Raw genomic sequence first — 16853 nt, 5'->3', positions numbered from 1 at the left:
TTGCCAGATTATGGTATCTTGCAACAACTGAGCAATAACATCTTGAACAAAAATGTTTAATGAAACAAACCATGAAGCAGGATTCGCTCCATTGAGATGTCTGGATAATGCTGATGCTAAGCTTTTAATTTGAAGAAACTGACTGTTAACTTTTCGGTTAGAACAAGAATTTAAATACTTTTAAGTATTCATTCAATGAAGTCAGCCAAAAGATTGCAAACATAACATCATCTTCTTCTCTGAGCATGCAGAAAATTCCAAGCACGTGACTAAAGGGCTTCATATAAATCCAAAATAACATGGATGCCAAAAGTCCAAAATAAAAAGAGAAAATACTGGAAATGCTAAACAGGTTAGTCATGTGTGAAGAGGGAAACGGAATGGGGAGAAGCAATGCAAATCTTTCACAATTTAGAAGCCAAACTGGAGGTTTGGAGATTTGATTATCAAAAGTGTGGCATCGCGCTTTCTGAGTAAATATCTGTGCTACAGGATCATTTGCTCAGGTAGGCAGCATTTTTATTTTAAATAATAATGTATTTAAAAAATATATCACCAGCAACAGAAAACAGCTTAGCTACTAAATCAAATGCATATTTCCAGAAAAACAACATCTATATGATAGCATTTTACATGTGATTTTCAGAGGAAAAACATGCAACTTTTTCTATTGACGTTTAAAATAAGGAAGAGAATAGAGGTCAAAATAATAGAATAAAGGCAAAACACTGAATGCAAAATTCTCTATAGCGTAACATTCACTGTTTCAGCTGTGAAAGCAAAACATTGGGAAGTAAAGGTTAAATGATCTTGAGTAAAAAAGTTTACAGAATACAGACCTTGTTGGCACTGGCCCATCTCTCATAACTGAAGACGTTTGAAAATATTGAAAAATTAAGTAAAGAATTTAATTTAAAGATATATTTAAACAAGTTATCTTCTAAACTCTTAAGTAAATTAAAAAAAAAAAGGACCCATCACTTTCAAGAAGGATGACTGTACAGTAAGAAAATAACTGCAGATGCTGGTACAAATCGAAGGTATTTATTCACAAAATGCTGGAGTAACTCAGCAAGTCAGGCAACATCTCAGGAGAGAAGGAATGGGTGACGTTTCAGGTTGAGACCCGAAACGTCACCCATTCCTTCTCTCCTGAGATGCTGCCTGACCTGCTGAGTTACCCCTTACTGTACAAGAATGCCTAACAGGATCTTCACCAGACTATCAGGGATGCCATGAGAAAGTTCCAGAACAAGCTAGAGACTCAATTCGATTAAGCAGGTGCCAGGTATCTGTGGTAGGACTTGAATACCATCATGGGCTACAAGCCAAAATCAGGGTGATCACTGGCAAAATGCATCCCTACTGGATCTCAAGGCTTTTATGCCTTGAACTATTTTGAACAGTCAACCAAAGTCCAACCAAGGTGCTGGCTGCGTCCCATTCATCTCAGTGACAGAAGGAGATCTGTTTCAGGAGGGAAAAATTTGGAAAGTGGCCTGCCTCAAAGGACACTCTGATCATTTTGTGAAATCAAATGCCAATCAACTGGCAAGTCTTCACATTTTCATCCTCTAATGTCAACAGTCTAATACCCCGATCTGCTTCAACGAAATCTCCATTATTCCAGTCCCGGCGAACAGTCGAGTAACCTGTCTCAATGACTATCATCTAGTAGCTTCAACATCGACCATAATAGAGTGCTTTGAAAATCTGGTAATGTCCAATATCCATGTCTGTCTCTTGGAAAATCTAGACCCCTTACAATTTGCATATAGGAAAATACATCTAACCGTCGGAAGGGGGTGGGGGGATGGGCGAGGGCGCCCTCTCCATTCTATTATATTCAGCTCCAGATCACCATGACAGTAAGGACACCCATGTCAGGATGCTATTCATTGACTAGATCTCAGCCTGCAATACCATATTACCAAATGAGCTCTTCTCAGTTTAGTTTAGAGATACAGCATGGAAACGTGGTCTTTGGCCCACCGAGTCCGCGCCGACCAGCGATCCCCGTACACTAACACCATCCTACACACTAGGAACAATTTACAATTATACCAAGCCAATTAAACTATAAACCTGTATGTCTTTGGAGTGTGGGAGGAAACCGGAGATCTCGGAGAAACCCCACAGGTCATGGGGAGAATGTACAAAGTCCGTACAGACAAGCACCCGTAGTCAGTATCAAACCTGGGTCCCTGGAGCTGTCAGGCAGCAGCTCTACCGCTGCCCCACTGTGCCGCTAAACTAAACGCCTGGACCTAGGCCTTGGGGCCTCCATCAGCAACTGGTTTCTGGACTTTGTCACTGGCAGATTTCAGTTGATTAGAATTAATCATAAAATTTCCTCCACACTGACCCTCAACACTGGTGGTCCTCAAGGAGGTGTTCTCAATCCCCTGCTCTACAGTACAACCATGATTGTGTGGCCAAGCTAACTCAATCGTTAAGTTTGGTGATGGTTTGTCAGTTGGATCAACAACAACAATGAGATGGAAGTACAGGAAAGAGATTGGGAAAGTTGTGGCATGCAATCAGAACAACCATTTAGCATAAGACGAAAGAGTTGGTTGTTAACCCAAAGAATTTGAGATGGGGCGGTGGGCAAATGGTCAACAGCTTCAAGTTCCTATCACCAGCAGTGACCAAGAAACAGTATCAGCATATTTATTTTCATAGGCATCGGAGAAGGTGTGACATGTGACGATGATTCTCTTGAACTTCTACACATGTATCGTAGACAGTATTCTGATGGGATGCATCAGTCGAGTAGAGCAACTACGCTGCACTTGACCACCTACATTACAAATTTTGTTTCTTTCTGATGTTTTGCATTCATTTTTTTATTGTATCTAATAATTACCATGTAATTCAGAATGTTTTCACAATAAAAATAGTATTCACTATGAGCTTCGTGCAAACAGGGAATTTCATTGCATTCTGTGTTGTATTGCAAAAGAGCTGCTCTCTTACTGTAATTACTGTAAATTCCATCCATTTAGTGGCACAATGGACATGATCTTCAGCATGTAATATCTCTGAGGAATTCAGGAAGTATTGTCAACCATTATAAATGGCCTTTTATGACCTCAGAAAAGCCTTCGATTTGACTGTCACAGAAATTCAGCTCCATCTTATGTCTGCTACACAATGGCCACAGTCTTAACCAATGAATCCACAGGAGTCAACTGGAGCGATGTTAGCAAGTCAGTCAAGCAAGCCCAGTGCTTTCCTGAACCTTTCCCATTGCATGCTGCACGTCATTTCTGCTGTGCTTATTGTTACAATAGAGCTAGTCTATAGAACAAATAAAAAACTATTCATCCTAAAACGCCTTCTTGCCAGAACCAGATCACCCCAAACCTCGGTCACTGAGCTGCAGTATTTAGCCTCACCATCTACAAGGCCAGTATTTTTTAATCTTAAACTCTCTTTAATGTTGGGGCATTGTTAAAGCAGAATGACACATTAACAGTTCTCCCACCGCTGACAACATACTTGCCCCAGAGTGGATTGGGAGAAATGAGCCATGGGTTCAGCGATTTCCTCCTCTTAACAGAATAGGTGCATTATATTTAAAAATCCTACTCACTTGTTTAAATAGCAACACATTTGCTCTGAAATAACATTATCTCTTCCTTGAATGTTATGACAATATGTACCACTTATTTTTTGGTCTTCATATCTTTATTGTGCATTCATTTCCCCAGCCAAATACATAATTTTATATTTTTCTAGAATTCTATTTGCTACTTTCCTTCATTGAAAAAATGAACACTTGAACCGAGTTGTGTGGGAAGGAACTGCAGATGCTGGTTTAAACTGAAGATACGATACAAAATGCTGGAGTAACTCAGCAAGACAGGCAGCATCTCTGGAGAGAAGGGATGGGTGACGTTTCGGTTCGGGTCTAAAGAAGAGTCTCGACCTGAAACATAATCCATCCCTTCTCCCCATAGATGCTACTTGATCTGAGTTTCTTTCACCATGAGCTTGATCTAACACAATTATAATTACCACAATTAAAATTGTCACTTCATCTACTCAACTTAATTTCCGAAAACCAAGTCTAAAATTGCCTCTCTTGATAGGTTTATGGCTACTGGTTATAGAGCTTTCCTGAATGCAATTTGGAAATTGTGCTCTTCAAACCTTTCACAAAATGCATCCTTAATTTCTGCCACTTTTTCCTTACCTGTTGTTTCTGCTTATTTTTTCCTTCTGAATTCATACTCAACTTTACATATCCCTGCCAAGCTAGTTTAATCCCTCCTTAACAGCACAAACAAACATTGCTATGATGATCATCTCCTTAATCAAGCTAAGGAACAACTCGTTTGAATTGTACAGGGACTGCTACCCTAGAACTCTTTCCAATCCCCCAGGAATCTAATGCTTCTTTCTTGTTCCATTCCCTTCAGTCATAGATTGGTTGGCACTCTTTTCCTACCTTTCAGTTGAAGTGGAATTCTGGCTATGGAAAATCTTGAATAGCTAAAATAACTGATTCTCATTTACCATAATAGGTTCAATTAGAGGGTTTCGCAAGCTTCTCATAACCAGATTAAGACTGCTTGCCTTCACCAGTTAGGACATTGAGTAGAGGAGTTAGGATGTTATGCTAAGACTGTGCAAGGAATTGGTGAGGCTGCATTTGGGAGTATTGTGTAGAATTCTGGTCACCCAGCTATAAGGAGGATGTCATTAAAGTAGAAAGGGCGCAGAAAATATTTATGAGGAGATTACCAGAACTGGAGGGCTTGAGTTACAGGGAGACACTGGATAAGTTAGGACTATTTTTCCTGAACCATAGGTTGAGGGGTACCTTATAGGGGTATTTAAAATTTATGAGGGACATAGTAGATAAGATGAATGGTCAGTCTTTTTCCAAGCGTAGGGAAGTCTAAAACTAGAGGGCATAAATTAAAGGCATGAAAGGAAAGGTTTAAAAAGGACCAGTCGGGCAACTTTTTTTAAATTAAAAAAGCATATTAAGAGTAGTCTATATGGAACTATAGAAGCAGAAAGGAAGCTATAGAAGCAGATACAAATATAATGTTTAAAATACATTTAGATGGGTACTTGGAGAGGAGAGAGTTAGAGAGATATGTACCAAAAGCAGGCAAATAGGACTAGAGTGAAATCTTGGTCAGCATGAACAAGTTGGGCCAACAGGTCTGTTCCCGTACTCTATGACTCTTGGACAGTTGAAGGCAAAACATTACTACTATTCGAAGCATTTGTTAATTAGCGGTACACATTAACTACAAGTAATTAATATGAACAGAGAGCAAAAAAGTAGAAATGCAACTTCTGATGAGATGTGCTGATAATAATAACCTCAGGCAATTTGAGTTTGCCTTTGTTCACCATTCCAAATGAACTGTAATATTGCTGTTACTATGCTATTTTGTTGCTGTACCGCATCTTGTTTGTTACATTAATTTATATGCCAGACACAATTATAAGTAACGAAATATCAAACAGTGGCTTAAATAAAAAGTTAGATATTAGGTCATTGAATATCAGATTTTGAGTTATTGCTTTTCCTTAATTTTCCAAAGTAAAATTGTATGGCACCAGCATGGGATTTAACCTGTTCTTCATTGAAATTCAGAGTTAAACCCTTCTTGTTCGATACACAAAGGCTATTGTGCTTCGATTCATTAGTCACTCTTAGATGTTCTAACCAAAATTGCATTGTGCTGTGGCATGAGTGACACTTTACAACCAGGCAAAACAATTGAGCAACACTTTTGTGTTTTGATCTGTCATTGTAAAGTGGCCACATTTGAGGGATTTATTGTGAAGACATGTATTAATAAAATAAAGAGTGTAAATGTTGCAATGCTGTCAATAGCAGAGGGAATTTTACCTTTCATTTATCATTACTGAATTGCTTGAAGTACATAAACATTTTAGTACAAAAGCAAAATACTGCAAGTGTATGTTCACATTTTAGTACCCTTTCATAAAAGCCCTAAGTATTAATATAGTTAGAGTGCATGAAGCAAAAGGCTATCCTGGTACTAACCAAGAAATTAGTAATGGTGTTTGCAACATTACAAGATTTGGACAGTACTTGGAACTGTAATACAACAATGTCAAGATAAGAGATAGAAAAGAGAATCAGCAGAACGGTTTTGATCACAGGTTCACATTTCAAATCTGCCGTTAGCTTCAACTCCAGACTGTGTTAATATATTTTATCCATTTCAACTATCCATGTAAGAGCATCATCCATCTACTGAGATAATCTCAGTCACTATATAAAATGCAGCTGTTGTTATATTTAGAGCAATATGGTTTATCTGAATGTTATGCAGTAAATCTAAAATATTTAAAATAATGTTCTGTTGTCATTATCGAGTTCAAGGTATTTAACCTTGAAGTGCTTTTGATATGGCAGCCAGAAACAAGGTGTTTTGGACTTTCTCTGTGTTTGTTTAAACCAAGGAAGCTGTAAATCGGATAATTTTCTTCTCAGTTTCACTTTCTGAAGGATTAGATTTTCTACCTCTATGCTGTATCACCATGATTTGCTTATTGCATAAGTAATACAATATTTTTAATTGTTATTACTGTTAAAAAGCTTTTTATTCCAAAATCCTTTCTACAGGCTTTAGCAGTGAAAATGAATGCAACGTTCATCTTCAATTTCATGTCTAATTAGTGATCATTTGAAGTCATCATTAACCCAAAATGGAAACAGATAACTGACCTGTCCACATGCACCAATCTACAAGGGTGATCTTGTGATAAGAAGGCAACTGGCATTAATTATTCATTTTGATCAATCTATTGCTTTCACTGGTTTCAAAATTGTACTGAGTCACCACTCATTTGGATAGAAGGTACACTAAAGTACTTTTAAACAAAGCATTTTTGTTTTATCTTTTACATTTCTTGCATTTATAAACTGAGAATGTGGTTTGTGTACCTACACTAAATTTGCCAAATAAAATTAAGCTGGTTTACTGATATGATTTGTTACAACCTCCAAGTATTTTTCAACTGAACGGAGTATGAATAAGGTTGACTAATAGATGCTGATGTTTGTCAACCTCTGCTCTCACTTAGAAAAAAATCTATATCTGCAAATGTTCTTTTCCTAACTAAAATTATTTATACTCCAGACCTGGGCTTTGTTGTGCAAGGCAGCATGCAAAAGCTACTCAGTGCAAATTCTTGGAATTGGTTTATAATTGCTCAATTAGAACAGTTGGCCTTAAAACGAAATGGTTGAGTGACCAACAAATGCAAATTCATTGATCCACAATCCCCTTTTAAAAACTGCTACTTAGGATCAAGGATGATTTCTTTCCACTCCAGTTTTGTGGGTTTGGAGATGACCAATGAGGCCAATGTGGGAATTGGCAGTTTCCAAGGATTGGCCTCTATAAATTGTGTGGTAGGGAGTGGATGAGAAAGTGGCATAATATAGAACTAGTGTGAATGGGTGATACATGGGTCCGCAGGGCCTGTTTCCATGTGAATCTCTAAACTTTTAATTTGACGAGATGTGCCTGACACGGACAGTTTGTGAGATAGTGTGATCCTTCTGCTACTCATAGTGTTTGTATATTCCAGATGAATGGACTCAACATTCTTAATGTCATCTAGAATTCTCATCCTCCACGTTAAGTGGTCCTGGCTCAGAGATTCCCAAAAGTCATTGCTGATTTGTTCACAGGAATACAAGAATTGGCCTTACAGTCAACATCCACATAATGATCATTATAAATAGATCTATAAACACATGCAAAGAAACTCTAGGAAACCTAATGGCTCATGCAGGCACCACTATTGTTAATGGTGTACATGAATAATCTATAGCTGGAAAACAGAAATTAAGATAAATTTGCAAAAGCAAAGGTTTTCAAGCTCTTTAAATAATAATTAAAGACAATTAAAATAACAAAATGCTAAAAGCATTTGCACTTTAAGTTGTTTTCATAGATTTATTAATGAAAAGTCCTGAATAATATTTATTCACAATGGAGATTTGGTCAGGTCTAAAGTGATAACTGAGCCCAAACTTGACCCAACCACAATTGGCCTGCACCCGACCTGAACACGAAGGATTTTATTCATATTTGACCATAACTACAAATGTAACAATTTCAAACATGTTATTCACATGCAATAATATGAAGCAAATCACCATGACCTGGATAAAGTGCTGAACCAAGGCAGCATTGCACAGCATAACACAAATTCACACACACCTCAAAAAAAATCCCAAAAGGGAAAAATACAGGAAGGTTCAGTGGGGTTTAGGTCAGCAAGATGGGTTCTGAATCACAAACATTCAGTTCAGCTAGCACTAACAGTGAAGAAGCCTGGAACACATTCTCACCATATCTCAAAAAGGTATTATATCAGTCTATCCACTCATTTAGGCTGGGAAATGATCAGCAGCGCTCTACGCTGCTCTGCACCTTGGTGATCAGGTAAGAAGAAGAAAAAAAAAAGAATGAGGTCAGCATTGGAGTGAAGACTGCAAGGTGCAGGCAATCAATGGTCCCTGGCAGTAGAGGGTATATGCATGTATATAGTTTGGAGAAAATTGATGATATTCATTCTAAAAAGCATTTGCAATGTCAAAAATGATGAATCTAGGTTACATGCCACATAGACATCTTGGTTAGCATGGATAAGTTGGGCTAAAGAGCCTGTTTCTCTCTGGAAGATTTATGCAATTTCAAAGCTACAAATAATAAAAAATGTTCTATACTAGTAAAAGTAAAACCTGATCATCTGCTCTCCAATTCAATGGGACATTATTTTCTGAACACCCCCCCACCCCCCACGTTCACCACTTTAATCACTGAATAAAAATGTTGTCTGTTTTTATAATTATAATCCCTTTCTAACTTTATGATGGTTTCCTTGAGGAAGTCCACCTCCAGTTGGAAAACCTAGGTCTAGTCTATATGGACTTCAATAAGGCCTTTAATAAGGTTTCGCATGGTAGGTTGCTCTGTAAGTTTGATCGCATGGGATCCGGTGAGAGCTAGGTAACTGGATACAGTTTTCTTAATAGGAGGAAACATGGTGGTGGAAGGTTATTTTTCACACTAGACACCTGTGACTAGTGGTGTGTCTTAGAGGATCGGTGCTAGGCTCATTGGCATTTGTCATCCTTTTTTTTCTCCCTTTGAAAGTCTATTCAGGGAACTAATCAAGAGGATTTGTCTCCTTTTTCTCACGAGTTCATCATAGCATATCACTACTTGACTTTGCTACGCTCGTGTGTCAGACGACGTTCTGCCATCGCTTTGCCACAGCCAGTGCCACATCTGTGCCTCTGCAGAGGTCGTCCGCAGTGGATGCCTCTCCGCCACAAGTCAGTGGGTGGGCCATTGTCTGCACCTCTCCATAGTTGCATTTGTCAGAGTCCAAGATGCCCCACTTCTTCAGGTTGAGTCCGCAATATCCCACTCCAGTGTGGAGGCGGTTCAGGGCTTTCCAGGTAGTATAAAGTCGGTGGTGTCCTGGTGCCATCTGTTGACTGATGTACGATTAAAGATGTTTTTCTGCAAAAACTTATCTGCAATTGACAGGTTGTGAAGCACAATTCATCTGAGTGGAATGTGCCACATCAATGAGACCAGCTTACACCATTTGAGGGTCAGGTAGAAGATCAACATGCAGTAACAAGAGGTGGCTTGCACACCCAAGTTCTAAAGATAGTGACGCAGCCACACAAAAAGGAAGTCACCATCAGGGTTTGTCTCACAGAGTAAATTTCTGATCGCAGATACTGATCAATCTGCAGGCCGATAGCAAGTCCGAATGGAAAAAGGTGTTGGCCACGACCTGTTCTGATGAGGGTTTGCAGACCTGAAGCAATGGTCATTTCGCTTTCCAAAGATGCTGCCCAACTAGTTTAATTTTATCCAGCACTTTAGCCATACAGTTTCTGTAACCTAATATCACCACACAGCACTCTTCAATATTCCCGTTCTGTCTCTTTGACAATGATTGAAAATACCTCAGGATTCTTTCTGACATTTTATCCAGTAGGAATAAAAGATTTATGAGACAGACTTAACTCTATATGTTACCCATGTGTTTAATAACTGTCAGGTAGCTCTTACCCTAAGCTCATATTCAGGCCCTGGTTCATGTATAGATTACTTGCCTAATCGGAAAAGAAAACCTTGTGAGGAGAGCAGGAGATACTACTTGCCATCGAGTATTATTCAGGATATTTTTCTGATTCCCATACAATATGAATTTAATCTTCTTTGGGAACTTCACGAATGGGGTTGTCTACACCTATATCCTTTTCTTTTTTAGCCTGCAAGGTTCCTTTCTCACTCGTGACCCAAGGACACTACGGCGATCAATGAGGGTAGGGCATTGTTGTTGTCTGCATGGATTATAGAAAGGACTAGACCAAGTGGACCCGTTGGGCACATTCCTCGTAGGGTTTCCATTTTGACTTGGGAAAATGCATTTCTTCTTTAAAATAAATTACTTTTTTTAAAAAAAATTAAAAATCTCAATGAAATAAATATACTATGTAAAATAAAGAGGTAGAGATGGATCCGAGGTCTTTTCCAAAAATGGGTGTCTGGGCAGGGAGTGTCTACCGGGGCTGGGGCCGTGGGCGGGTAAGGGGGGGGACAAGGAAGGGGAAAGGGTGCCACTCGCCTCGGCCCTGTGGTATTGGTCTAGCACCCTCAACCCCCCCACTCAATCTCCCTTCTCCCCCCACTCACCCCTCCCCTTCCCCCTACCCCACCCCTACTCCCCTCTCCCCTCCCCCCCTCTCCTCCCCACCCCCACACCTCCCCACCCCCTATCCCCCTCCCCTCCCCACACGCCCCCCTCCACCTCTGTCCCCTCCCCACCACACCCACTCGCCATCCACCCCCACCCCCCTCCCCTTCCACTCCCCCCCTCCCCCCCCACCCCAACCCTCCCCAACCCTCCCCCACCCCTCTCAACATAAACGGGCCCCAACTGCGGAGGCGCAGAGCAACAACCGCGTGCACAGCAACCCTAACGATCCGCGGACCCGTTGGCGGCAAAAGCCACCTACCTGTGCCCTGTGCGTGCAGCGCTGATCGGCGACAGCGAATGGGTAGCGCCGCCCATTTTTTCCATCCAACTCGATGCCTATTCCTCGTTGGGTTCCCATCGTGATACGGGAAAAATCACGTTTGTTCTTTGAAATAAATGCCGTTTTTTTCTTTAAAATAAAATAAAAACTATCTGGAATGGTTTTGTTTTTTTATGGGTAAAATCCTCTCTTGGAGATCCTCGAGAATGTGCCCTCATTCAGCAGCAGCATCAGCTCCACTGCGACGGCAGTTGCTTTGAGTGGGAAGAAACCGCTCCCCTCACGTGGCACCCGGACCAATTGGGGGTCGAGCGGGAGGTCGGAGCCAATTATTCGACCCGACGTGGGGATTCGGGCCAATTGGGCATCGAGCGAGAGGTTGTAGCCAATCAATGGACCCCACGTGGGGGTGAGCGGCAGGAGCAAATCAGGACGCGCCGGAGACCAATCAGAGCTGGGAGCACCGGCGCTCCCCACACATGGGAACCGGACCAATCGGGCGTCGAGCGTGTGGTCGGAGCTGAACACAAAATGGCAACCCTCCCCCAACCGCCCTCGCGCCGGAGCTGAAGAGAACATGGCAACCCTCCCCCAACTGCGGACGCGCCGGAGATGAACACAAAATGGCAACCATCCCCAAACCGCGCACGCGCGGATCCGGCATCCATCCGTTGGCCCCAAAGCTCTCCTGCATTGGTGTAGCACCCTCCCCTCCCCCACTCTCCCCCCTTCCCCTCCCCCCCATGCCCCTTTTCACCCCCTCTCCCCCCCCACCCACTATCCCCCCCTCAACTCCCCTTGTCGCCCCCTCCTCACCTCACTCTTAGGGGCTCTCCGGCACTCCATCCAACTCACCCACTCCATTCGCCCTTCCACCCCCCCACTTCACCCCCCTCCCCCGTTTCCCCCCCACTCACCCACTCCATCCCTCACCCACTCCATCCCCCCTCCCTCCCCACTCACCCACTCCATCCCCCCCGCCCTTACCTACTCCATCCTCCCTCCCCCACCACCCCTCCACCCACTTTCCCCCACTCACCCAGTCCAACACCCCACCCACTCCATCCCCCCTCCCTCAACCACTCCATGCCCCCATCCCCCCCCCCCACTCCACGCCCCCCCTCCCTCCACGCACCATCCCACCCCTATCACCCACTCCATCCCCCCTTCCTCCTCCTTCCCCCCCCCCCCCCCCCCCCTCCGAGCTGCACACGGTGCTTTTTAACGTTTTTTTTTTAATGGAAATGTCTCCGAGCTGCACACGGGTCCTTCGAACGGGTTTTATTTTAATAGAAATGTCTGTTCTTCGGGTTTGTTAACTTTTTTTTAAAACGGCTTTTTTAAAACGTCTGCTCTGTGAAGCAAACGGGTTTTTTAAAGTTTTTTTAAATGGATTTTTTTTCTCCCCACTCACCCACCCCATCCCCTCTTAACATCAACGGGCCCCTACTGCCGAGGCGCGGACCCGTTGGCGATCCACCGGCTCGCGGGCTCAGGCCCATCAATCCTACCGATGCGAGCACCCGTTTGCGGGTGGGGAGCGTCCCCCAGGTCCTGGCCCGTGCGTTCAGCATTGTTCATCGGCGAGCTGCGGGAAACAACAGAGAGTGGAGAGGCAGGGCTGATCGTCGACGGCGGTGACAGTGATGGCCATCTTGTTAGACCTTCTTGGTTTTTTATCGTTGAAAATCCTCTCTGAGATCCTGGAGACCTTGCCCTCATTCAGCAGCAGCGTGTGGTCGACTGCGACGGCAGTTGCTTTGAGCGGGAAGAAACTGCTGCCCCCTACGTTGGACCAGGACCAATCGGGCGTCGAGCGGGTCGGAACCAATCATTCGAGCCGACTTGGGGAGTCGGACCAATCAGGCGTTGAGCGGGAGGTCGGAGCCAATCATTCGAGCCAATGTGGGGACCCGGACCAATCGGGCGCCGAGCGGGAGGTCGGAGCTGCAGACAAAATGGTAACATGCCTCAACTGCGCACGCGCCGGAGCTGAAGACAAAATGTCAACCCTCCCCCTACTGCGGGCCCAAATCTCCCCTGCGGGCCCGGCAACCCCGCATAAAATTCCTCCAGGGTCGGGGGCATGCAAGGGGGGAGAGAAAAGGGGAAGGGGCAGGATCGGCGACTACACCTCCTGGCAGTCAACGCGGCGGCGGGCACAAGATGTTGGAGCGGGAGGAGGACGAGAGTGGCCTGTGTGTGCGTGCGTGCGTGTGCCAGGCGGGGAGTGTCTCCCGGGGCCGTGAGCGGGCGAGGGGGACAGCGGAGGCGAGTGGCAGTGACAGCCATTTTGTTAGACTCTCTGGCACCGCACTGCACCACGGGAGGAAGGTCAGATGCGAGGCATGCCAGGATGGGCGGCGGTCCTCCTGCTGGATCTCCGGGGGGGGCTCATCGGCCTGCACCCGTGAGGGTCCCATTGTGACGTCACATGCTGAACATGGTAAGAAACCAATTTAAAAGGTCATTTTCTAACTTTAAAATCTCAAACTTTAAAAATATAACAACAATTTGAATGAAACCTGTTGTAAAGCGTTGCCAGGACAATGGTGATTAAGTTGGTGCTAAAATTGTGGCATTATCGTCTTGGCTGTATTTCCATAACCAAATCTCAGATAGATATATAGATATATATATATATATATATATATATATATATATATATATATATATATATATATATATATATATGAGTTTTAGGAATATAATATACTAGGAGCAGGGACTCGAGGACGCCGTGGGTTGAAGGGACGGAAGGGAAGGATCAGTGGATCATCAGTCCGACCATCTCCCTCCTGCTCAGAGTGTCGAGTGAATTTGTGGAATTCTCTGCCACAGAGGGCAGTGGAGGCCAATTCACTGGATGAATTTAAAAGAGAGTTAGATAGAGCTTTAGCGGCTAGGGGAATCAAGAAATGTGGGGAGAAGGCAGGCACAGGTTACTGATTGTGGATGATCAGCCATGATCACAATGAACGGCGGTGCTGGCTCGAAGGGCCAAATGGCCTCCTCCTGCACCTATTTTCTATGTTTCATGCTGGTAAAAACATTGCCTTCTTAGAGTCATAGAGTCATACAGTGTGGAAACAGGCCCTTTGGCTCAACTTGCCCACACAAGCGTGTAGAGAATATTTACGAGGATGTGGCCAAGACTCGAGGCCCTGAGCTATAGGGAGGGGTTGAGCAGGCTAAGACACTATTCATTGAAGTGCAGGAGGACGAGGGGTGATCTTACAGAGGTGCACAAAATCATGAGAGTAGTAGAACGAAAAAATGCCCAGAGTGGGGGAATCAAGAACCAGAGGACATGGGTTTAAAGTGACGGGGGAAAAGATTTAATAAGAACCTGAGAGGTAACATTTTTACACAGAGGGCGGTGGGTGTATGGAACGAGCTGCCGGAGCAGATAGTTGAGGCAGGTACTATCGCTATGTTTAAGAAACATTTAGACAGATACATGTATAGGATAGGTTTAGAGGGATCTGGGACAAATGCAGGCAGGTGAGAGTAGTGTAGATGGCACATGTTGGTCGGTGTGGGCAAGTTGAGCTGAAGGGCCTGTTTTCATGCTGTATGACTCTCCAGCTTAATCATGCCCTTCCTCCACTGCAGTGAGAACGGCACACTCCCAGGGAAATATGTATGTGGATGTATAAGGGTACATATGTTCTATGTACCCTCTGTCATTCTATTCATTAACATTTAATAAGAAGTCGCAAATAAAGGTTGTACGGGAAATCAAAGGTCACGGTGTTGGTGGTAATACATGGCATGTTAGAAGATTGGCTGGCAGGCCGTTCAGAGAAAAGGACATAGCACGTAATGTCTATTTGTTTTTGGGAAGATGTAATGACTTGTGTGCTGTTGAATTCACTGCTGGAGCTTTAACCTTCATCATTTATATGGCAGGGGTTATAATCTGGAAAATGTGAAACTGTTCACTTTGGAAAAACAAAATACCTTACTTTAGTTTAGTTTATTGTCACCTGTACTGAGGTACAGTGAAAAGCTTTTGTTGCATGGTAACCAGTCAGCGGAAAGACAATACATTTTTACAATCAAGCCAAACTAGATACATGATAAAGGGAATTGGTCACGTGTGGCGGTGCCTAACGGCTGCGGCTCGCTGGCAGTCTGTTTGTCCTTTGTCCTTTTTTGTTTGTGTGTTGGTGTTGGGGTGTTTTGTTTTGGTTGTGTATGTGTGGGGGGGGGGGGGTGTGTATGTGTGGGGGGGGGGGTTTATGTGGGGGGGGGGGGGGTTTCTTTTTTTAGGTCTCTTCCTCGGGGCCTTCCATCGCCCGGTGCGGCTCGGCCATGGGACTGAACAGTGCCCGGTGCGGCTCGGCCGCGGGGCCTTCCATCGCCCGGTGCAGCGCGGCCACAGGACTGAACAGCGCCCGGTGCGGCCGCGGGGCCCTCTATCGCCCGGTGCGGCTCGGCGGTGGGGCCTTCCATCGCCCGGTGCGGCGACGGGACTGAACAGTGCCCGATGCGGCTCGGCCGCGAGGCCTTCCATCGCCCGGTGCGGCGCGGCCGCGGGACTGAACAGTGCCCGGTGCGGCTCGGCCGCGGGGCCTTCCGTCGCCCGGTGTGGCGCGGCCGCGGGACTGAACAGCGCCCGGCGCGGCCGCGGGACTTTCCATCGCCCGGTGCGGCTCGGCCGCGTGGACTTTCCATCTCCTTGCGGGGGCTGTGCGGGTCGGTCGCCTCGGTAGGGGTCGAATTGTCTGTACGTGGGAGGGGCATGGGGGAAGAGAGAGGGGAAGTTTTTGGCCTCCATCACAGTGAGGGGGTGTTTGGAATCACTGTGATGGATGTTTGTGTTGGGGTTGTGTCTTGTGTTTTTGTACTGCTGGCTAAGTAATCTCGTTCTGAACGAATGACAAATAAAGCTATTTTGGATTTTTGGATTTTTTCGAATAAGATTTAGTGCAAGATAAAGTCCAGTAAAGTCCGATTAAAGATAGTCTGAGGGTCTCCAATGAGGTAGACAATACCTCAGGAATGCTCTCTAGTTGTTGATAGGATGGTTCAGTTGCCTGATAACAGCTGGGAACAAAACAGTCCCTGAATCTGGAGGTGTGCGTTTTCACACTTCTATACCTCTTGCCTGATGGAAGAAGAAAGAAGAGGGAGCGACTCATCCTTGATTATGCTGGTGGCCTTGCTGAGGCAGCGGGAGATGTATATGGAATCAATGGGAGGTTGGTTTGTGTAATGGTCTGGGCTGCGTCTGCAATTCTATGCAATTTCTTGTGGTCTTGGATGGAGCTGGCCCCAAACCATGTTGCAATGCACCCCGATAAAATGCTTTCTATGGCGCATCTGTAGAAGTTGGTGAGAGTTGTTGGGGATATGCCATACGTCCTAAGCCTTCCAAGGAAGTACAGGCATTGGCAATTACTTCAATGTAGTAGGGAATGCTAAGCTCTGGGATGGAGAAGTCTCTCTCCTTTCACAGATTCACAGAAGCCTAAGATGCCAGCATAGCAATAAGGAAAGCAAATAGAATGTTTACTGCAAAGGGTTTGAAATCAGATGGTTAGGAAGTTACACGTCAGTTTTGTAGATCGTTGGTGATATAACATGCAAGTTTTGCCCGGAATGTTAATGTGTTGAAAGCAGTTCAGAGATTTACTTTAATACTTGGATCGAGTGGGTTGTCTTATGAAGGGTTGGAAGACCAAGCTTATAACTGCTGAAGTTTTCAGAACGTAAAAAAGTGGCTAACATCAACTTGACAACATCATTTGACTCACAAAGTAGATAG

The 16853-nt window shown here is 44.3% G+C and overlaps 1 protein-coding gene across 2 annotated transcripts in view; it reads right to left on the bottom strand.

The window, feature by feature from the left end:
- Window positions 1–16853, bottom strand: part of ube2r2 (ubiquitin-conjugating enzyme E2R 2) — an 86481-nt gene that overhangs the window by 44430 nt on the left and 25198 nt on the right. The window contains exon 2 of one of the 2 annotated variants that reach the window (XM_078430844.1): window positions 11060–11209. The exons of the other annotated variant lie outside the window; for it this stretch is intronic. Coding sequence (XP_078286970.1) covers window positions 11060–11209 — 150 coding nt within the window. The remainder of the gene's footprint in view (window positions 1–11059; window positions 11210–16853) is intronic. 2 annotated transcript variants of the gene reach the window in all.

Source organism: Rhinoraja longicauda, chromosome 1 (genome assembly GCF_053455715.1).
Source record: "Rhinoraja longicauda isolate Sanriku21f chromosome 1, sRhiLon1.1, whole genome shotgun sequence".
In the NCBI taxonomy this organism is placed as follows: domain Eukaryota; kingdom Metazoa; phylum Chordata; class Chondrichthyes; order Rajiformes; family Arhynchobatidae; genus Rhinoraja; species Rhinoraja longicauda.
Note: the sequence above shows the minus strand (reverse complement) of the source record. Positions and strands in the feature narration are given on the sequence as shown.